We start from the raw sequence: 24004 nt of genomic DNA, 5'->3' as shown, positions 1-24004 counted from the left end.
GAGTTGGTCTCCCTTGTGCGGTATTTGGCCGCCGCCTCCCTCATGACTCCCACAATTTACCCATGGCCCACATTCCCCAGCACCTGTGGAGCACCCGACCAAGGCGGCGGTCAGACCTGCGAGAAAGCAGAGAGTGCTAAGAATGTGGTGTAGCCACAGTTTTGTCAGCGCCTTGTAAATTGTCAGCGGTGTGTGACCTTTAAAATAAGAAACAGCAGAAACGCATGCAATGTCATACTACTCACCGGACCAATTTCACCGAATGCACTTTAGATGTTGTGTATCAGATACCCTTAGCTTGTGGACGCGTTTGTATAAGACAAACCGGCCAGTGCTTCAACGAAAAGGCTAGACAGCACAATAATGACGTCAGAAAAGGACACGGCAGTCACTTGGCCGAGCACTGCAATAAGCGTGCATGCACACCCATGTTTGGTGACACAACTTGCTTGAGGAAAGAAAACGCGAAATAGTTCAAGCATATTTCATAAGGAAAGCAGGCGACAAGTGCGTCAGCTGTCAGTCTTTGGTTTTGCAAGAAAAAGAAGTGACGTTTCTTTCTAGATATTTAGGGACATTAACTGTCTGATCATACAATCGTGTGTATGATCTGATTCATTTACAATCTTTTGTGTATATGATGATGAGTGCATGATGTACGCGATGCGCAGAGCATAAATAGATGACCGTTTGTAATAAACGCCAGTTGGAAGTAGCGCCAGTACTGTCCTATGTGTTCCTTCGTCTTCGTCTTTAGCGCGTTATACAGCGAAGCTCCATACCTAAACCGTAAAGGAAATTTTCGTGCCGTTGTTGTAAGCAAAAAACTCCCCTGATCCCGAAGCTGGTGCAATGCCGGGCCGACCGCGGCGGAGGTGAAGCAGGCGTTAAGCGCTCCCCATAGGTGGGCCTATCACGAAGATTGTGCAATAGCGGCCCCGACCCGCAGCGTAGGTGAAGCAGGCGTTAAGCAGAATTCCCATATGTGCGCTGATCACGAAGATAGTGCAATGCCGGGCCGACCGCGGTGAAGGTGAAGCAGGCGTCAAGCACTCCTCACACCTGCGCCGTTCCCGAAGACGGTGCAATGCCGGGGCGACCCGCGGCGGAGGTGAAGCAGGCGTTAAGTACTCCCCCTATGTGGGCCTATCATGAAGATAGCGTAAAAGCGGCCCGACCCGCGGCGGAGGTGAAGCAGGCGTTACGTACTTTCCATACGTGGGCCGATCACGAAGATAGTGCAATGACGGGTCGACCGCCGCGGCGGTATATTTCGTCGCCATGAAGGGTCCCACATACACAGCTTCGCTTGTCATCCTTCTTCACAGAGTTGAAGGGCACTAAGTTTTTTTTATGGGAACAGTCAAGATAAACCAACTCGCCTCCCCCCCCCCCCCCCCCCCCCCCCCCCCACTCACACACACGTCGTAATCGTCTGCGCAGTGGCTCAATCGCTGTTGTGTTGTGAGCACGAGGTCGCGGATTTGATTCTCAGACTGCGCGATGGCTCGGAATGCGTTCCTACGGGAGCAGAGTGTAAGGGCTCATTCACGCCGGCTACTCGCAGAGGTCCCGTGGACAAATATTTTAGTACGCTCATGTCGCATATGCTCGCTTTTGGTCGTAAAGCCCTCGATGCTCATCTGGAAAATCGAGCAGGGAACGACTGACCCAAAACAGTCGCTTTTTCGATCAAAATGCGACTATTTGCGACTACAGTATACTCGATTAAGTATACTCGAATATTTGCGGCCAACTTTTTCGCGTGGCCTCTGCGAGTCAGTGTTGTGAATGAGCCCTGATAACTATCGTTTGCCAAATTTCAGGTGCAAGAGAACACTGTGAAGCCTGTCAAAGACCGCTTTGGCACACCAACAATAAATAAATTCTCTGTTTCTCTTATTTTTTCAGCTCCAGGAGCTTCCGGGCAAGTTGCAATTGTTGACACTTATAATTATTTATTCACCGTGTTAGGAGACTGCTGAGCCGATTTGAATGAAGTTGCATTTAGATACAGTTTGCGTAAAATTTTTACATCGTTTACTTTCAGTTTTGCAGAGATCCTATTCGCAAATTAGCAGTTAACTTTAAGGCGCTGTGCCCACACTAATTTTGTCCGCTTTAGAAGACTCAATAGGGCCAGTTCATACTTATCTCTGCTATCATTTTCTATAGTTGTGTTAGGGTTGCAAACTTCATTCTTCAGCGCACCTAGTTGGGCGAGTTGGTTTAGCATGACGACTATGTAAATGCGCTCAAAAGCCGTGGACGATATGCGAAGACGAAGGTCACCGCTCGCGCTTATGCGTGTCTAGTTTTCCCCTATCGCCCTCGTATTTTCATAGCACTTACATAATCGTCATTTTTAAGTTTTTAAAGTTTTCACTTTTCAAGAACTTTCGCACAGAAAGAAAAAGTCGCCTGCATAATACATCTGCTGCTTACAGTAGGTAGAGGTTAACTTTTGCTTGTAAAGGCGATAAGCTCGTCAAACTCTGTGCAATAAATGGCAAGGAAAACGTCTTCTTCGTTGCGGTGTGTTTAGATGAGAGCCTCTTTTTATATTTTTTCCCGATGTCTGGTACGTCTTGCTATGCCGTACCAACAATATTGCGCCGGGAATGCTGTCACACGACCGGCGCTGTATGCAGATCTCGCGAAAGCTGTGCCGCCGGAAAGCTTCGGCGTTTGTCGGCGCATACTTTTGCGCGAAGCGAGCGTCGTGTTGCGGTATCGGCTCTTTGCTTGAGAACCGCGTCACGTTACCGCGCTCCGTCCACGAATAGATGCGCGAGCTGGAGACGAACGCCATCGGCTCGCGGCAGTGTTCGCGTCGAACGAGTGTCTCGACCGTGTTTTCGTCCACGCAGTGCGAAGCGAGCCTTCACCCTCGTGCTGGGCATCTCGGCGGTTGTCTTCATCGGCATCATTCTGGTCATCGCCGCTAGGCTTATGCGTGAGTTCCTTTCTCTGTGCCTGCTTATTCCGAGCCGGCCAAACTCAATGGAAATTTTGGATCGTGTAATAAAGCATAATTTCTGATGGTGCGCATATAAAGGAGCTTCCGCGCAATATTTTACCGTTGCAATACACGTGGATGCGTCTCGCACGGCTCGCTAAAATGGCTTATGTTGATAGCGAAACTTGCGGCGTTACCGCTTGCCGGAAGGGATGCGTGGCGTAGAACGCGGGGCTTCGCACGCGTCGCCTGCGCTGTTTACGAGCCCAGTGGCGTGCCAACAACTTGTCGGGTTAGGTGGCAAGCTCTGTCACACACACGCGTGGGAGCTATTATGAAACAAAACTTGGCTTCAGCTGCTATTTTGTTGGATTTGCCCGTGTGGAGGCGACAGTGCCCTCTTACAAAGTGGGGCTAATGGCCTACTTTGTTCCCCACCCCTCACTTTCGACAGCAGGGGCGGCGGGGCAAGTGCCCGCCTCCTGGCCCCCGGTAGATACACCTATGTAAAAGCCACTGATGAGATTGAAATCCCACAAATACAAGTTGTACAGCTTTGTCAAAATCACTCTATGACGGTATATATATACTCCCCCATCTATAACCAATTTAGCCAAATTAAAATTTTGCTCCAGTTGGCCTTTAGGCGTCGTGTGTCTGAATAGTAAAAAATAGGGCATTCAAAGGCAGAATAATACCTTCTACAGGACAAGACTCGCCACATCAATTTGGCGTTGATAATTGCAAAATTAGCGAACTTTGCTGGTTAAGTAGCCTGCTAAATGACACAATATGGAGTTGTGCACCGTTGTTGCGATTTTTTTTTTTTGCTATGGAATGGGTTATTTTGCCTGTAATCAAATGTATTTAATATTTAAAGGCTGCCGTCGTTGAAACACCGGGAATATTTTGGCGCCATGCAAATACGTCAATGTCTGGGGACACATTCGCACAATTGGCTTAAGTTCCCCGCATAAGCAGAACATAGGCGTGATTAATGGATCACAGAAGTGGTGGAATAAAATTGCATCAGTTACAAGAAGAAGGCGCAGTGTTGTTGTGCTCGCTCTTGCGAAATCCAACACCCTGTAGCTCGCATACAGGGCACAGAATCGGGCTCGCGACCTGAACAAGTGTTAGATTGCAATTTTCTCAAATGACGTTGACGAAAAACTGTGTGCTTAATTTTTTTTCTTGCCAATTTGCCGAATAAGTAAACTATCACGCTGGAATGAAACGCAAGCCAAAATAGAGAACCCCTTTTGCCTGATTACGCGAAAGATATGTATTCGTGGTCTAAACGGGCGAAGATTGTGGGATCGTTCCCCACCTGCGGCAAGTTGTATTTTCATCCACTTTAATTTCCATTAATTTATCCTTTCTTTATTTCATTTATCAGGCACAAGTAATTTCCCCTATGTTGTCCTTGGTGTCAATGTTTCTTGGCTTCTTGTGATATGACTAATAAAAATCGGGCCCCTCGGTTAACCCCCTTTCTTCTCGTTTATGTGAGTGACAGTGTCACACATAGCGGTGAACGAGGACAGAGAAATTTGGGTTGACTGAGTGCTGGCGTTTCATTCCAGCGTGACAATAAGTTACTGTTAAATGAACGCTGCTGCATTCTTGTTCATAGACGGAACCATACCAAAGTTTAGAGTTAGTCGTTGATTCACCATAAGCTATTATCTTTATATACATGGCACAAAGAAAAGACGACACAAAAACCCAAATGGCAGGACAGGTACCGACTAGGCCAACAAGAAGTGCTACTCACCATTAGCTAGTTCCAGGTGGATGTTGTCAAAATCCGTGACGTCACTTGCAGTAATTAGTGCGCGAGCTTCTAGGCAGCGTCGCCAGTCGCTTCTCGCTTACCAAGGCCTTGAGTCTGAGCATTCGGTGCTGTGCCCACGCAGCTTGGTCGGTGAAGTGAGACTCGCGCGGTTGCGCGCAGTGGCGCTCGCAGCACCCGTTCGCGCAAAGAATGGCGTCGGAATAGCGCAGCGTCCATCGTGTGCCTTCTGCTTGGCGTTCGCCTTGGTCAGGCTTTATTACAGCTTCGTGTGCCACAGCGCGCACCGCCTCTTGAACAATAAAAATGAGGAAGGCAGTGTATGTTGCGCAGGGCGTTGCTTGAGAAGGTGCGAATTCTAGGAACGAGGGACAATCAGATCGTGGTTTTGGCACTTGAAACCCCATAATTAAATTTTTTTTAACTTTGAACGTTGGATATATACGTGCGATACGTGAGTGCGTTTAACGAAATGCGGAAGGAGAAAACTGCATTAGCGATAGGTTGATTATCGATGTTCGGTCAAACAAGGCTTGTCTCTGGAAAGATCAGAGAAACCCCAACGAACAGTTTGTCGAAACGCTGCAGCACTGGTGACCACTTCAGTTACGCTCCGTCCATATGGGCTTTGTCGCAATGTATGGCAACGGTTTCAATGTGTGTGAGCATGTTGTGCTTGCGAAAACAAGTGTTCGCCGTATAACTTTGAAATCAATTCATGCATAGCTAAATGACACTCGGTGAACGCCTGTCTCCATCTCTCTCGCTCTCTCTTTTTCCCCCCGCCCTGGTCATGTGTTAACACGCTGGTATAACGCGTATTTTATCGTTGTACCCATCCGTGCGATTATTTGGCACAAAAGTGGTTGGTCATTGCTATTGACGTAGCTATGACGAACGAAACACTCCGTAAGTGCACTGCTTTGTCTGCTGGCAATCTCCCAACACTGAGCGCCGGGTCCTTGCGATTTCCTTGACTGTTCTGTCTGTCACGTGACCGCTCAGTTTTGTGAATACCAGACTTGGGTAATCGTTTCTCGCTCTCTCTCTTCTTCTCTTCTAGTTCTCAGGAGTTCAGAGCGTGGTAAGTGGGTGAGGCTGCGCACCAGCGATTCTCGTCATCTGCGCATAATTTGCCACGAGGGCACATCCCGTGGGCTCGGGAGCCCACGGATTATCCTCGGATATCGCGAGTGTAGATATCTTGAAATAGATAGTGTCCAAATCACAGCTGGTGTTTTGCCAGCTGCATGCACCGGAAGCGATTGCATAAGTCGGAATAAACGCGTCATTGTCGCCATGATTTGTGTGCCACTTAGATTTAAAAGCTCCGCAAGAGTCGACCAAGTGCGAAGGCAGCTCCACGCATCTCTTCGTCCTAGACGTGTTCAATAAAGTGATTCAGGTTCACAAAGGGTTCACAATTAATAAATTATGATGAAGTGCAGAATTTATGAATTGCGAAAGTGTTAGGACTGCAGTTGATGGTTTTGTTCCCTCCAGATCGACATCAACTGCAGTCCTAACACTTTCGCAATTCATAAATTCTGTACTTCATAATAAATTAATTATAGGAATATTTTTGTATATAAAGAAGGCATTTGATACCGTTTCGCACTCTATACTAGTGTAAAAACTTGAAAGTTATGGCGTCACAAAGGACTCCCTAAAATGTTTGCCAGCTATTTATTCTCACGGAAACAAATGATAGTAATGGGTAATTATTATTCTACATACAACACAGTCACCAGCAGAGTCCCACAAGGTTCAGTGCTCGGTCCTGTGTTATTCTCGTTGTACATTAATTACCTCCCTAATGCTCTTCAGAACTCAAGCGTTCTAATGTATGCAGATGACACAGCTTTATTATTCACAGGACACACTTTCTGCACTGCAAACGCATGTGACGTTCGAGTTATCAAGAGTTTCCTCATAGTTCTTAGAAAACAAATTAACTTTAAATACCAATAAGACAAAATGTGTAGTTTTTCGATCCAGGAGGAACAATGTTGACACCAGTCAAATAAATATCACGTTAAATAAAAGCCCCATCCGAGAAGTTGATTAGTTTAAATATCTGGGCATCATATTTGACCAGCATATACATTGGGAAGCACATATTCATAATATATGCAAGAAGGTCGCATACGGTTGCTACACCCTAATTAAAGCAAAGCAATATTTCCCTCGCGAAGTACTCAAATCCCTTTACTATGCGTTTTGCCATAGCTATATTAGTTATTGTTTACAATCATGGGGCGTGACTTACATGACATACTTACAACCTTTGCAAAAACTACAGAAAAGGGCGCTGAAAATAATTAGCCCTTCAAATTATGCCAGTGATACATTTAATTATATTTTACAAGCACAACATGTGTTATCCGTTAATGCACTATGTAATCACAAGACCTCAACTTCAGTTAATAATATTTTATGCACTAACTTTCCTATTCCTCGAAAGGTCTTTTCTTTTCCAACTCGCAGTACTAGACACGCTTTAAACGGTAACTTAAACTTACCTACGTGTTACAGTGTATACGGCGAAAGGTTAATTGAATTAGTGGCACAAAAATCTAGAATATTTTACTCCTAGAAGTTAAAACCGCACGTAATTTCAAGCAGTGTAGCAAATTCTTTTTTCTTGATAACCAGAATCTCTAACTTACTTAAATCGATTATGTGGGAGTATTTTCAGAATGTTTGTCTGTATAACTCATGACGTGTTCAGGAATCCTCTGCTGTTAAAATCTGCGGCTGACCTGTCTTTTATAATTTGTCGCTGGACCGCAAACTAGCCTTCCCTGGCTATCGGTCCAGATATGTGTATGACCGTGATTGCGTGAAGAAAAATAAAGCGCTTAAAGAAAGGGTTGAACGTGAGCGGAGTTGTTTATAGCAATAGCTATAAAGGAAACAGTGACAAATCAAACATTCGATAAAGTGGCTTAACTTAACGTCCAAGGTTGATCTTAAATATAGATAGTAAATAAGCGAACATATTAAGATACTATAACTGATGACTTTGTTCGGGGAGCACATGCTTTTGAAATTTGTTCACCAACGTTTGAATTTTTTTTGAGTGAGCTAAATCCGCTTAACGTTAGAGAGACATCTTCCATCTAAATACATTGAAACGCACATATTGTTTTCTTCTTAATTCACTGCACCTGATGATTTTGTTGCATTTAAAAGAAGAGGTTAAAGATTAAACAAATGTAGAAAGTAGGTTTTTACTGAGGTCATCACTTTTTAATAAATTTAGGCAGAACCCATCCTTTGGCTATGGCGGTCGTCGTTAGGGTACTGCTGCATTTGAAAGAAAAGGGTAAAGATCTACCAACCGTGGGGTGCAGATATTTTATTTAGGTCGTCACTTTTTTTTTGTACATAAAGAAGTCAGGCAAAACCTATACTGTGGCGATGTTTATCGCCGTACGTGTGATTGGTATTGAAGTGGTGGTGCGCATGCAATTAGGCGGTGGCAGATTCGTACACCCACTGAAACGCCTCGTGTGTGAGCTGCGCACTACAGCCGGGTTGCTGCCTCGCGCTTCCCTCTGAAGGAGCTGCGCCATCTAGCGGTGAGCGTGCGAAGGCGTTTTTGCGTGGCCTCCGAAATCGCACCGGTGGCTCGCCGGCGCGAAATCCTTCGTAAACATTGTGACAATTTCATGGGAACTGCAACTTACACGTCCAATTGCTTTGAACGATGCATTTTGCCGAACTACGATGTCTGTTTAGCGCATTGTTACGAAGTTATTTTTTTGTAACCGAGACAATTTGTGTCAATTAAAAAAGATGGTAGGTCCTATATGAACCCGCCGTGGTTACTTAGCCCATTGTCGCGGGACCAAATCCCAGACACGGCGGCCGCACTTCGATGGGGGGCATAATGCAAAAAATGCCCGTGTAATTAGATTTAGGTGGACGTTAAAGAACACAATGTGGTCAAAATTAAGCGGGAGTCCCTCACTACGGCCTGCCTCATAATCAGATCGTAGTTTTGGTACATAAAACCCCATAATTTCGATTCCTGTAGGCCCCCTGTATTCGCCCTGCAGTGCAGTTAGCGCGCGACCTGTGCGCCAGAGACAAGTGAAACTGTGGCCTTTTCAGAGTTGACAGTAGCGCCGGAACATGCAGCCTAGCGAGCGGCGGAAGAGAAACGGGAGAGACGCTGGTATACGTTCTTCGTGACGCTACGGATCGCTTATCGCGAGGCAAGACTGCCCGAGTTGTGAAAATTTCGAAATGCGCATGCTCTTGTGGCGCGTCTTGCTTCTTATTTTGGCGCGGCCCTGGTCAACGACATGAGCGAAGATAGTTGGGCTCCTCGAAACCACTGAATTCGCGGAGTTTTTAACTGTGGTTAGCCGGACAAGACCTGCAATGGTTCAACGGGGGACCACAGACGCCCGCCCGTAGCACCTCTGAAACCCATTCTGGACCTTCCGTGAGTGATGTGAGCTACAGCTGACACCACGCTACCGCAGTTAATTGTGGAGCGCCCATCCAGCTCGGTGGTTCACACAAGCTGAGAACAGGCTCTGCATGAGTCGTCTCACCTCGTAAGTTCGCATGCTACTTGAAGCGCTGCCACCACAGGCAATGGCCTAATTACGTGAGACCCCACTATACTGCCACTGGGCGAATCTCCGTACACGAAAATCAAAGGGGCTCTTTTTCGCTGCCACCTGCATGCACATCGCCGTATGCAGCAGCTCCTGAGGAGCTCGGTGCCAAACGTCCAACCAAGTTTACACGTCAGCGCTCGCTCGGCAACACCGCAGATTTCACTCGACACGGCCGTACTATACCTGAGTTATTCCAGCAGCATCTTCCGGCTAACGTGCAATTGACTATCGCCTCAGCTAATAAAGGTTCGTTGTCGGAACTGGCCCACGACATGATGGACGTTGCCCCGGCCGCCATTTACGCTGCCTGTAGATCTCCGGTGTCCGAGATTGATTCCTTCCGGCAAACAGTAGAAAATCTCGGTGTCTCAACTATCTAAATTGCGCCAAGACACTCGCATGTATAAACACCAATTCTGTCCACCTCACCAGCCCCTTCCGCACTTTGGTCGCTTCCGCAAGTTTTTCACCGCAGAGCCTGCGCAACTATATACCGCCGCCGTTTTGGTGCTGCTGCTCGTGCTCCTGTTCGTGCCACGCGAGAAACGCTGCGGCCGACCGTCAGTAACAGCGGCGGACGACCATGGCCATTCCGTAAGCCGCATTTTTTAACGCAATAAGGTAAAATGCGTCAGAAAATTCGTAGACTACGACTTTTTACACATAACCTACAGACACGATAGCGTTGAATTGTAATTTGAATAAACGACAAAACATAATTCTGTTACGCAGAAACTCAAACTAATGCTTTAACTTAAACCCCTCTTCCAGCTTCCGTTCGAGGTCTATCTTAGTTGGAGCGGCGCGCCCCATGCACTCGGTTCCTTGCAACACCATCCAGATGGCGCTGGCCTCCGCGCATCCGCGGCAACGGCGGCGCCCGCAGTGGAGGGGAAAGGAAAAAGAACAACCACAAAGTTCGCTTGTTTGCATAGTGCTCGCCGCTTACGGTTACATTACGGTTACATAAGCTGCAGCTACTGGGAAGCGTAAGAAGGGGGGCAGTCAGGGACCTTTGAATACTATCGCGTCCCACTCTTAAAGCGAAGCGTAAGCGTCCTTCATATATTTTTTTTTATTCGAATATTGCACAGCCGGTACTTTCAAGCTATCAACAGCATGAGCGCGCGCATCAGCGTGACGCAGCGTTTCTGACAGGAAAATAGCCAGCACAGAGTGTTAAATAAAGGAAGTGTTCGTAAAACTAGTGACCATAATTAGTGTTGAAGGACAAGGTTCCTGCGGTTTAATTGGTGATGAGTCTCGTTCCTTGATTTCTCTGTGACGTATGCCTTCTACCACTATTGATGGTCTGATCAGCGGTACTGAACTAGCAGAGTGTCTTGCCACGTAGCGCCGTGTAAGTTAATGTAAAGCCGTAATTAAACTCTCTCGCATAGCCGCTGCAGCAAATTGTTGATTTCACATGACATCAAGTTTTGTGAAAACATAGCTATTTGCATTTCCTTGAGCTGTAAAATCTTTGAATGCGCAGTCACGAAAAGGAGTCTAAAAGCCACGGCACTATCGAGAATTTTCAAATTTCTTATAGTACAGCCGTGTAACGTGAATAGTTTCAATGCATTACTTTGGTCGAATAGTCACATGACATGTACCACTGATTACAGCCTGGGAGCTAGGCTGCGGAGAAAAAGAAATTTTTTTTTTTCACGGCATCCTTACCCTCCATACATTTGGTGCGTATTTTCTTCGAACCATCTCTGCGCACTTTCGGCGCGCAGGATTCCGTACGCAGATTATTTTCATCGTGTGTTGCACCACCCACCGCATACAGCGTGTAACTCTACGCAACGTTATGGAGTGCACTGACTTTTTAACTGGGACCACGATATATTCGAAGATAGACTTCGTGAAGCCTTATTACCCGATCCCTGTTGAACCATCTTATGTGTCCCAAAGCTGCTATCACTACCCCGTTCGGTCTCTTCGAGCTTTTGCGTGTGCCTTCTGGTTGGCGCACTGCGGCCCAAACATTCCAGCATCTTATAGGTGACGTCATCAGGAGTTTGTACTTTTGCTTTGCCTGCAATGATGATCTCCTTGTCGCTAGTTTGCTCACAAAAGTCCATCTGACGCGCTCCTGCCCTCGAGACTGCAAAGTTCTGTCACGTTTTCGCCCGTAATGACGCGCCTCGTCGTCCTCTACAACTTCGCTACGACGGCCCCTTCCCAGTCGTCAAGCGTCCAGAACAGCGCTTCACTGTATTGCGCAGTGAGCGAGAGGACACAATCTCGAGGGAATCAAACCTGCCCGCATCCTCAGCGCCTTTCAAGTGATCGCGGCCACTTGTCTGCAGGGGAGACGACACCTACGGCATGTCCTTCTTCAGGCGCGGTCCTGGTCAACCACGCGAGCTGGTGTTAAGATCGGCAAGACAGAAGAGGAATAGACACTGTGTGTGTCCGCTTTGGGGTCTGTTACGTTTCGCCTACGACGCGCGGTATAGCCGGCGCGGATGCAACGGACGCTGGGGCTTCGTTCAAAGCGGCAGACATTTTGGCCCGTTCGGCGCCGCTGCTACGCCTCCCCGCCAAGCGCGTCCAGGCATGTTCCAATGCCACGTGTCTTCGGTGTGCGTGTGTGTGTGTGTGCATGTTGGTGCCCACGCTTGTCAAAGCGCGGCAGCCGGGGAGAGGAGCTCCCCCAACTGTGAAGCGAGGAGGTCTGACCGGCGCCGGCCCGGCGGATGCGTCACCTACTCTTCCCAACGTTCCCGAGCGGCGCCGGCCCAGCGGATGCGTCACCTACTCGTCCCAACGTTCCCGAGCGGCGCCGGCCCAGCGGATGCGCCACCTTCTCATCCCATCGTGCCCGAGCGGCGCCGGCCCGGCGAATGCGCCACCTACTCATCCCAACGTTCCCGAGCGGCACAGTCACGTGCGCGTCTATAGAGGCGTTCCTTCTTGCCCTCAACTGCGAGAGTATAAAAGCAGCTGCCCCCGGACGCCAAGAGAGAGGCTCCGATTTCTTCTGTTGAGTAACGTGCACTCCCGTCTCTCTACTTCGGTCGACCTGACCGCCCGCTCTTATGCTATGCTAGAATAAACAAGTTGTTCTGTTACCAGTCGACTCATGCTTTGCCGGGACCTTCGGATGCTTCCAGTTGTGCCCCAGGCCGCCAGGCCAACGCTACCCTTGGGGCTTGCGACCCAGGTGCAACAACGGGCGTCAGCGCTGAGGTTCCAACAACTGTCTGCCAGCGGTGAGATCGCGACAACGGAGGCCAGCAGCGAAGATATGCAGTTGACTGTATGCTGAGCAGCACAACGACCATCCGGGAGCAGTGCAACGAGCCCTGTGTGATGACTGGTTGCCTGCAGCGGAACGACTGCGCTGAATTCTTGGCTGCGAGGTTTGGTGAGTGCGGGACTTTCTTCTTCTGAGTTTTGCCAGGCTTTTGTTAGTGTCAGAAACAGAGCTGGTAATTGTGGTTGTCGTTGCTGCCGGGTTAGTTTGCGGCAAGACAATAGTAGGCAGTAGAGAAAGCAGCATTCAGAGCAGCCATGGATTTGAAGTCGTTGCGCAAACCGAAATTGCTGGAGCTTGCAAGAGAGTTGGGTCTGGATGTCTCAGACAAACTCAGAAAACCAGAACTGCTAAGGGCTATTCTTGAGTTAGAAGCTGAGGATGACGAGCTGTCGGAATGCCTTGAGACCATTGAGGAGAGGGAGACTGCAAAAAGACAGGAGCGCGAACTTAAAGAGCAAAAAGAGAAACAGGAGCGCGAACTTAGAGAACAAAAAGAGAAAGAAAAAGAAGAGCGCGACCACGCTTTGGAAATGAAGCGTCTCGAGGTAGAGATGGAACGCGCTCGTAATGGAAGTCAGGCACACGGTGCAGGAGAACGCGTATTGTTCAAAATGACTGACCTGATGCGGCCGTTTAAGCTTGGAGAGGACATTGGTTTGTTCCTGGTTAACTTTGAGCGAACGTGCGAGAAGCAGGGGTTCTCTCGGGAAACGTGGCCACAGCGCTTGCTCACTTTGTTACCCGGCGAGGCGGCCGACGTAGTCGCTCGCTTGAATAGAGAGGAGGCAGAGGATTTCGACAAAGTGAAATCGAGTCTGCTAAAAAAGTACAGGCTGTCAGCGGAGGCGTTCCGTCGGAAGTTTCGGGAAAATGAGAAAGGCAGAAGTGAGTCATACACAGAGTTTGCGTACAGGCTTATGTGAAACATGCAGGAGTGGCTCAAAGAAGAGAAAGCGTTTGGTGACCACGAGAAAGTTCTGCAGTGTTTCGGGCTAGAACAGTTTTATAGTCGGTTACCTGAGAACGTGCGGTACTGGGTCTTGGATAGGCCAGACGTTAGTACAGTGGCTAAAGCCGCCGAGCTAGCCGAGGAGTTTGTGACGCGTCGGGCTCGCGGAGCTAAGGACGGTCAAAAGGGTGAATTTGGCTCGAAGTTTAAGAGGCCGAAGTTCACACCCATGAGAGGAAAGGGGAACACACGTAGTGCAGAGGCGAGTGAAAGCAGTCCGACAGAACGTAAGGAGACGGCGGCAGCCGAAGCCGAACGCAGAAAGCGGTTCGAGATGAGTCAAGCGCGCGTGTGTTATACGTGCCAGAAGCCGGGTCACTTTTCGGCGCAGTGTCCGGAAACAAAAACAAAAGTCGTGTTTTTGTCATTATGCAGCACTGACGAGAACATGAAGCTTCTCGAGCCTTACATGCGAGACCTCCTCGTGAACGGGAAAGAGTGCCGAGTGCTTCGCGATTCCGCAGCTACGATGGATGTAGTTCACCCCTCCTACGTAGAACCCGATATGTTCACGGGCGAGTGCGCATGGATCAAGCAAGCCGTGGAAGCTCATAGCGTGTGTCTGCCCCTAGCAAAAGTGCTTATTGAAGGACCTTTCGGAGCGCTTGAGACGGAGGCCGCAGTGTCATCTATGCTGCCCCCCCAGTACCCGTACCTATTTTCGAACAGGTCCGATCACCTCCTGCGCGAGAAGGGGCTTTTGTTTGGTGAGGCTAGCGTTCAGGCCTTAACCAGATCGAAGGTTCGGGAGCTCGCTGCAAAGGCTGTAGTTGCGGGGCCGACGTTATCAAACAATGAAAAGGGTCAGAGGCGCAGCAAGCTGATATTCAGAGCACGCCCGAACTGAATAAAATTGAGCCTGTAACGTTAAAGGCACCAGATACTGGAGAGGAAATTCCCGATGCGGGAAAGTTAGAAGAGCTATCTGCAGATTTGCTCCTCGCGCCTACGTCAGACGGACTTAATAGGTTGCTAAAAGTCAGCCGGTCGGCTTTGATAGCCGAGCAAAAGAAGGATGGCAGCCTAGAAAACATACGCTGCATTATCAAGGAAGGTATCGCCAAGAAAAATGCTCGCTTTGTGGAAAGAGGTGGGGTGCTGTACCGGAAGTATCTAGACCGCAGGGGAGTGGAGTTCGATCAGCTGATCGTGCCTCAATGCTATCGTGAGGATCTGTTGCGCTTGTCGCATAGGGGTTCGTGGTCCGGACACCTAGGAGTTAAGAAAACTAAGGACCGTCTCTTGCAAGAGTACTATTGGCCAGGGTGTTTTCGGGACGCAGACCATTTCGTGAGGACATGTGACACCTGTCAGCGGGTGGGCAAACCAGGGGACAAATCGAGGGCGCCGTTAAGATTGGTACCTATCATTACGGAGCCTTTTAGACGGCTCGTTATTGATACAGTGGGACCTCTGCCGGTAACAGCCACGGGGTACAGACACATTTTGACTGTGATCTGCCCAGCGACAAAGTTCCCTGAAGCAGTGCCGCTTAAAGAACTCAGCTCAGTTGAGATAGTCAATGCACTACTGTCCATATTTGCGCGAGTTGGTTTTCCTGCGGAAATCCAATCAGATCAGGGCACAGTGTTTACTAGCGCTTTGACGACAGCCTTTCTCGAAAGGTGTGGGGTAAAGCTGTTACACAGCTCGGTGTACCACCCACAATCGAATTCCGTTGAGAAGCTCCACTCCGTCATGAAGCGCGTGTTGAGAGCATTGTGCTTTGAACATCAAACTGACTGGGAGCTGTGTCTGCCTGGGGTGATGTTTGCATTACGGACCGCGCCGCATGCGGCTACGGGGTTTTCGCCAGCTGAGCTGGTGTACGGTCGCTCGCTGCGATCTCCGCTTCGCATGCTTCGAGAATCGTGGGAAGGCAGGGGCGACGACCCAGTCGTGGTGGAGTACGTGCTTAAGCTCCTCGAACGCTTAAGAAGGGCACAGGAGTTGTCAGGTGAAGCAATGGCAAAGGCCCAGCAGAGGGCCAAGGTTTATTATGATCGGACAGCCAGGGCCCGTCGTTTTGAGGTGGGCGATGAGGTCATGATATTGCGCACATCGCTAAAAAACAAACTCGACGTGCAGTGGGAGGGCCCAGCACGAATTGTTCAAAAACTGTCGGACGTCAACTACGTGGTGAGTCTGCCAGGAAAGCGGAAAGCACAGCAAGTTTACCACTGTAATCTGCTGAAACCCTATAGACAAAGGGAAGCAGTGGTGTGCATGATGGTAAACGTTCCTGAAGAGCTTCCGGTCGAGCTTCCGGGACTAGGCTCAGTGACGAACAGGAAAGACACCGATCAAGTCATTAGTGACTTAGTCAGTGGAGCATCGCTGTCGCCTGAGCAGAAAACCGAACTACACCAGCTCTTACAAGAGTTTCAAGGTCTGTTCTCTGAGAGGCCTGGTAGGACTTCTGTCCTTACTCATGACATAGAACTTACCTCCCCAGAGCCAGTACGATCCAAGGCGTATCGGGTGTCACCCCGCCAGAGCGATATTATGGAGGCTGAGGTAAAGAAAATGCTACAGCTCGGAGTTATTGAGGCGGGTGAGAGTGATTATACCTCCCCTTTGATTTTAGTTGAGGTACCGGGCCAGGAACCTCGTCCTTGCGTCGACTACCGCAGGCTTAATTCCATCACTAAGGATCAAATTTATCCGATCCCTAACATCGAGGAGCGCCTTGACAAAGTTAGTAGCGCTCAGTTTATTTCCACCCTAGATCTTGTCAGGGGTTATTGGCAGGTTCCACTTACAGAAGAGGCTAGTAGGTATGCGGCGTTCATTTCACCAATGGGAACATTCCGTCCTAAAGTGTTGAGTTTTGGTTTGAAGAACGCGCCATACTGCTTTTCAAGCCTCATGGATAAAGTGTTGCGGGGACAGCAAGAATTTGCTTTACCGTATCTAGACGACGTAGCGATATTCTCCGCATCCTGGTCTGAGCATATGGCACACTTGCGGGCAGTGCTAACCCGCCTGCGCGAAGCGGGCTTGACAGTCAAGGCTCCCAAGTGCCAGTTAGCACAGGCCGAGGTTGTCTACCTCGGTCACGTGATTGGTCGGGGTCGTCGCCGCCCCTCTGAAATAAAGGTGGCCGCTGTGCGAGACTTCCCGCAACCGCGCACGAAGACCGATATTCGGTCGTTCTTAGGTGTCGCCGGCTACTATCAGAGGTACATCCCCAGGTACTCTGATATCGCGGCTCCCCTGACGGATGCTCTAAGAAAGACAGAGCCGCAAACAGTCGTCTGGGACGAGACAAAGGAAAGAGCTTTTAGCGCCCTAAAGAGTGCCCTAACAAGCCAGCCTGTGCTACGATCGCCAGACTATACAAAAGGGTTCGTTGTTCAGTGCGATGCTAGTGAGCGAGGCATGGGCGTTGTACTGTGCCAACGGGGAAATGGAGAAGTGGAACACCCCGTCCTGTATGCTAGTCGTAAGCTGACCAGTCGTGAGCAGGCGTACAGCGCCACCGAGAAAGAGTGTACGTGTCTCATGTGGGCCGTTCAGAAATTGTCATGCTATCTAGCCGGCTCGAGGTTTATCATTGAGACGGATCACTGCCCTCTCCAATGGCTGCAGACCATCTCTCCCAAAAATGGCCGCCTCCTGCGCTGGAGCCTCGCTTTGCAACAATATTCCTTTGAGGTGCGTTACAAAAAGGGGAGTCTCAACGGTAACGCCGATGGCTTAAGTCGAAGCCCCTAACGTAGGAATCAGCCTCAAAATTGTTTGTTACTGATGTTTTCTTCCTGAGGCAGGATTTTTAACATATTGCTTTTGTTTAGTGTTTCAAAGTGATGACATGCTTTCTAGTGCAATTTTCCAATCTGTGGACGCGTTCTGAGTGCTGCTAGACTACTGTAAGGAACTAGGCAGTGGTAAAAAAAGGGGAAAGAGCCTGGCAGGGCTTAGTGAGGGTTGTGCCGTGCTTGCTGACTGAGCGGTTGAGTTTCGGCGTAGTTCTAACGCTTGCCGGGAACGAGAACAAAAATTTGAACTCTCCCGAAGTCACTTTGCAGTGTCCTGTGTGAACCTGAACGAGAGAACGAGGCCTTCTCTGTGCGCTGCGCTCAAGAAACGTCGAGGGACACCCGACTTCGGTTATGAGCATCATCGAGCGACATCCCTCCGGACAGCGGATGCAGTCCCCTGACCATCGGGATCTCCTTCCCCCGGCGGGGCAGTCTGTTACGTTTCGCCTACGACGCGCGGTATAGCCGGCGCGGATGCAACGGACGCTGGGGCTTCGTTCAAAGCGGCAGACATTTTGGCCCGTTCGGCGCCGCTGCTACGCCTCCCCGCCAAGCGCGTCCAGGCATGTTCCAATGCCACGTGTCTTCGGTGTGCGTGTGTGTGTGTGTGCATGTTGGTGCCCACGCTTGTCAAAGCGCGGCAGCCGGGGAGAGGAGCTCCCGCAACTGTGAAGCGAGGAGGTCTGACCGGCGCCGGCCCGGCGGATGCGTCACCTACTCTTCCCAACGTACCCGAGCGGCGCCGGCCCAGCGGATGCGCCACCTTCTCATCCCATCGTGTCCGAGCGGCGCCGGCCCGGCGAATGCGCCACCTACTCATCCCAACGTTCCCGAGCGGCACAGTCACGTGCGCGTCTATAGAGGCGTTCCTTCTTGCCCTCAACTGCGAGAGTATAAAAGCAGCTGCCCCCGGACGCCAAGAGAGAGGCTCCGATTTCTTCTGTTGAGTAACGTGCACTCCCGTCTCTCTACTTCGGTCGACCTGACCGCCCGCTCTTATGCTATGCTAGAATAAACAAGTTGTTCTGTTACCAGTCGACTCATGCTTTGCCGGGACCTTCGGATGCTTCCAGTTGTGCCCCAGGCCGCCAGGCCAACGCTACCCTTGGGGCTTGCGACCCAGGTGCAACAACGGGCGTCAGCGCTGAGGTTCCAACAGGTCTCTCGCAACCTTTGAAATAAAGTCGCCAAGTTTTTAACTTTGCTTAGTAGCCCACTCTCTTCTCAGGACTGCGCACGTATCGCGATCGATATCAGAAGCGCGAACAGTTGTGAGCTTGATCTTGTCAAAGCGCAGTGCGTTACTTCCATACTAGCGACGAAAAGTGGGCCATTATCTTTTGGAATGGCGTATCGTTTTCATCGCATTTCTAGGGGCCGGCGTCGGCGATGTTGGGGGCGGAAAATGAAAACGTCGTAGTGCCCTCTGAACAGTTCACGGTGCCTATAGTCGATACAGAATTTAGGTGGATATTAAAGGCAATTCGAATTGGTTCAGCGGTTGTCTACGAATGAGAGCATTTATGCATTTCATGTGTTTTGAAGAGAGAAATCGAAGACGGCCTCGAAGTGAAGCTTCCCTTTGAACTTCAACCTTATAATGCACTTATTAGGTCGAAATTTCAGCACAACTCAGTAGTAATGTAACTCAGTAAATGACCTTTATACAGAACCTTTTACTAAAGCAGACATTCGCTGCTTAGAATTAACGCAGGAAAATGCAATTCGGTACATTTGGAACCTATACTAAAGACCAGGTTGTAAATATGAACTAACGAGAGCAGATCGAGTAACTGGGCGAGTTGGTTGGGGACCTTAAGGGACGCATATTATCGCGATGAGGGAAGAAGGCTTACGATAAAGAGGAGTAGGCTAAACTTTCAACAGCGATAAGATACTGGGCAGAAGTGAAAGAAACTAAATTCTGCAGTTTGAAGTGCCAAAATGAAATGATTGAGGCGCGCCATATGCAGGGGGGGGGGTTAGTTTAGGGGGGGAGGGTTAGATTAGTTTTTCGCCACGCGTGGTTCTTTACCGTGCACGCAATGCTTGGAACACGGATGTTTCTGGATTTCGCCGCCATCAAAATGCGGCCGCCACGGCCGGGATTCGATCCCGTGACCTCGCGAGCTCAGCATCTCCACAACAATTTGCTCCAGTATACGGCGGGTGTAGTTGCAGGCAGAAGTGGGATAGCTGCCTGTTTAACACATCTGTTTGTCTCATTCCCAGCCGATTGATTGACACGTAGCTGCGAATTTCTGGCGTGACCGCTGCACGCATGCTCTTCTGGTGTATTCTGCGACTTCGCGCTCCGAATAGACAGTTTAAAGTTGAGCTTCCTACTGCCTTCTGTGTAAGCTTTTGTTTCCTAGTCGCGCTAACGTGCATTATGGGTTGTGTATAAAAAAAAATGCCACGTCAAGTTCTTGCGATGCATTTTGTCCGTATCAATAGGCACATTTTCGTTTCCAATTCCCTGACTACGCTAAAAACTCGTCATATTCTTATGCGCAGTCGCTGTCACCAACTTTTATGAAAACGCAGAGGTTCGAGTTTTTACCCGCGTTCAATCTTAGACTTGAACTCTCTTCCCGAGCATTTATTTGAGGGGCTAACCTTGATGACCTTCACTAATCTTCCTAAACTTTCTGTAACCTTCTTCTTACAGCATAAGTTACTTATGTACTGCAGAGTATTGACGAATACATTGACTTTGGCATTGCGCAAAGCCAGAAGGCGCAGATTTAAATCCTTGCGGCGGGAGGCGCATTCCAATGGGGGCGAAATGCAAAAACGCCCGCTTACCATGCATTGAGAGCACGTTAAGAAATCCTAGGTGGTCGAACGTAATCTGAATCCTCCACTACAGCGTGCCTCATAGTCATGTCATGGTTTTGGCACGTAACACCGCACAATCAAATAAAATGAAAAACTATTTTTTTACAAGTGTGTGCGTGTTGTGCTTATTGCATGTATATTTGAATAGTTGTTGAACTCATGCTTGGGTCCCGCGAGGCTTACAGTATTGTGAAATAAATAACTAAATAAAAATGTTTGCCGTCAAACCCCCTACAAAGAACAGGCTCATCCGCTAAATATAACTTGATAAATCCGGCAGAACCCATCTCGCGATTAATATCGACGTTAATGCGATTAGTATTGAATAAACTTTTTGACACCGTATTGCAAGCGCTGTTGGGAACTCGGCGCTGACGCCCGTTGTTGCACCTGGGTCGCAAGCCCCAAGGGTAGCGTTGGCCTGGCGGCCTGGGGCACAACTGGAAGCATCCGAAGGTCCCGGCAAAGCATGAGTCGACTGGTAACAACAAAACAACTTGTTTATTCTAACATCGCAAAGAGTTGGCGGTCAGGTTGACCGAAGTAGAGAGACGGGAGTGCACGTTACTCAACAGAAGAAATCGGAGCCTCTTCATGGCGTCCGGGGGCAGCTGCTTTTATACTCTCGCAGTTGAGGGCAAGAAGGAACCCCTCTATAGACGAGCACGTGACTGTGCCGCTCGGGCACAATGGGAAGAGAAGGTGGCGCATACGTCGTGCCGGCGCCGGTCAGGCACAATGGGAAGAGAAGGTGGCGCATATGTCGTGCCGGCGCCGGTCAGGCACAATGGGAAGAGAAGGTGGCGCATATGTCGTGTCGGCGCCGGTCAGACCCCCTCGCTTCACAGTTGGGGGAGCTCCTCTCCCCGGCTGCCGCGCTTCGACAAGCGTGGGCACCAACATGCACATACACACACACACACGCACATGAAGACACGTGGCATTAGAACATGCCTGGACGCGCTTGGCAGGGAGATGTAGCGGCGGCGCCGAACGGGCCAAAATGTCTGCCGCTTTGAACGAAGCCCCGGCGTCCGCTGCATCCGCGCCGGCTTTACCGCGCGTCGTAGGCGAAACGTAACAGACCGCCCCGCCGGGGGAAGGAGATCCCGATGGTCAGGCGACTGCATCCGCTGTCCGGAGGGATGTCGCTCGATGATGCTCATAACCGAAGTCGGGCGTCCCTCGACGTTTCTTGAGCGCAGCGCACAGAGAAGGCCTCGTTCTCTCGTTCAGGTTCGCACAGGACCCTGCAAAGTGACTTCGGCAGAGTTCACATTTTTGTTCTCGTTCCCGGCAAGCGTTAGAACTACGCTGAAACTCAACCGCTCAGTCAGCAAGCACGGCACAACCCTCACTAAGCCCTGCCAGGCTCTTTCCCCTTTTATACCACTGCCTAGTTCCTTACAGTACTCTAGCAGCACTCAGAACGCGTCCACAAATTGGAAAATTGCACTTAGAAAGCATGTCATCACTTTGAAACACTAAACAAAAGCAATATGTTAAAAATCCTGCCTCAGGAAGAAAAACATCAGTAACAAACAATTTTGAGGCTGATTCCTACGTTAGGGGCTTCGACTTAAGCCATCGGCGTTACCGTTGAGACTCCCCTTTTTGTAACGCACCTCAAAGGAATATTGTTGCAAAGCGCCGCTCCAGCGCAGGAGGCGGCCATTTTTGGGAGAGATGGTCTGCAGCCATTGGAGAGGGCAGTGATCCGTCTCAATGATAAACCTCGAGCCGGCTAGATAGCATGACAATTTCTGAACGGCCTACACGAGACACGCACACTCTTTCTCGGTGGCGCTGTACGCCTGCTCACGACTGGTCAGCTTACGACTAGCATACAGGACGGGGTGTTCTACTTCTCCATTTTCCCGTTGGCACAGTACAACGCCCATGCCTCGCTCACTAGCATCGCACTGAACTACGAACCCTTTTGTGTAGTCTGGCGATCGTAGCACAGGCTGGCTTGTTAGGGCGCTCTTTAGGGCGCTAAAAGCTCTTTCCTTTGTCTCGTCCCAGACGACTGTTTGCGGCTCTGTCTTTCTTAGAGCATCCGTCAGGGGAGCCGCGATATCAGAGTACCTGGGGATGTACCTCTGATAGTAGCCGGCGACACCTAAGAACGACCGAATATCGGTCTTCGTGCGCGGTTGCGGGAAGTCTCGCACAGCGGCCACCTTTATTTCAGAGGGGCGGCGACGGCCCTGACCAATCACGTGACCGAGGTAGACAACCTCGGCCTGTGCTAACTGGCACTTGGGAGCCTTGACTGTCAAGCCCGCTTCGCGCAGGCGGGTTAATACTGCCCGCAAGTGTGCCATATGCTCAGACCAGGATGCGGAGAATATCGCTACGTCGTCTAAATACGTTAAAGCGAATTCTTGCTGTCCCCGCAACACTTTATCCATGAGGCTTGAAAAACAGTATGGCGCGTTCTTCAAACCAAAACTCAACACTTTAGGACGGAATGTTCCCATTGGTGAAATGAACGCCGCATACCTACTAGCCTCTTCGGTAAGTGGAACCTGCCAATAACCCCTGACAAGATCTAGGGTGGAAATAAACTGAGCGCTACTAACTTTCTCAAGGCGCTCCTCGATGTTAGGGATCGGATAAATTTGATCCTTAGTGATGGAATTAAGCCTGCGGTAGTCGACGCAAGGACGAGGTTCCTTGCCCGGTACCTCAACTAAAATCAAAGGGGAGGTATAATCACTCTCACCTGCCTCAATAACACCGAGCTGTAGCATTTTCTTTACCTCAGCCTCCATAATATCGCTCTGGCGGGGTGACACCCGGTACGCCTTGGATCGTACTGGCTCTGGGGAGGTAAGTTCTATGTCATGAGTAAGTACAGGAGTCCTACCAGGCCTCTCAGAGAACAGACCTTGAAACTCTTGTAAGAGCTGGTGTAGTTCGGTTTTCTGCTCAGGCGACAGCGGTGCTTTACTGATAAGGTCACTAATGACTTGACCGGTGTCTTCCCTGTTCGTCACTGAGCCTAGTCCCGGAAGCTCGACCGGAAGCTCTTCAGGAACGTTTACCATCATGCACACTACTGCTTCCCTTTGTCTGTAAGGTTTGAGCAGATTACAGTGGTAAACTTGCTGTGCTTTCCGCTTTCCTGGCAGACTCACCATGTAGTTAACGTCCGACAGTTTCTGAACAATTCGTGCTGGGCCCTCCCACTGCACGTCTAGTTCGTTGTTTAGCGATGTGCGCAATATCATGACCTCATCGCCCACCTCAAAACGACGGGCCCTGGCGGTCCGATCATAATAAACCTTGGCCCTCTGCTGGGCCTTTGCCATTGCTTCACCTGACAACTCCTGTGCCCTTCTTAAGCGTTCGAGGAGCTTAAGCACGTACTCCACCACGACTGGGTCGTCGCCCCTGCCTTCCCATGATTCTCGAAGCATGCGAAGCGGAGATCGCAGCGAGCGACCGTACACCAGCTCAGCTGGCGAAAACCCCGTAGCCGCATGCGGCGCGGTCCGTAATGCAAACATCACCCCAGGCAGACACAGCTCCCAGTCAGTTTGATGTTCAAAACACAAGGCTCTCAACACGCGCTTCATGACGGAGTGGAGCTTCTCAACGGAATTCGACTGTGGGTGGTACACTGAGCTGTGTAACAGCTTTACCCCACACTTTTCGAGAAAAGTTGTCGTCAAAGCGCTAGTAAACACTGTGCCCTGATCTGATTGGATTTCCGCAGGAAA

The 24004-nt window shown here is 49.8% G+C and overlaps 1 protein-coding gene across 1 annotated transcript in view; it reads left to right on the top strand.

Moving 5' to 3' along the window:
- Positions 1 to 2811: 2811 nt before the first annotated feature.
- The window catches only part of LOC142590858 (uncharacterized), a 76034-nt gene continuing 54841 nt past the window's right edge, over positions 2812 to 24004 (top strand). Inside the window, exons 1-2 of the mRNA XM_075703257.1 lie at positions 2812 to 2956; positions 5818 to 5838. Coding sequence (XP_075559372.1) covers positions 2953 to 2956; positions 5818 to 5838 — 25 coding nt within the window. The 5' untranslated portion in view covers positions 2812 to 2952. The remainder of the gene's footprint in view (positions 2957 to 5817; positions 5839 to 24004) is intronic.

Source organism: Dermacentor variabilis, chromosome 8 (genome assembly GCF_050947875.1).
Source record: "Dermacentor variabilis isolate Ectoservices chromosome 8, ASM5094787v1, whole genome shotgun sequence".
NCBI classification, from domain to species: domain Eukaryota; kingdom Metazoa; phylum Arthropoda; class Arachnida; order Ixodida; family Ixodidae; genus Dermacentor; species Dermacentor variabilis.
This window is presented reverse-complemented; position numbering and strand designations above follow the sequence as displayed.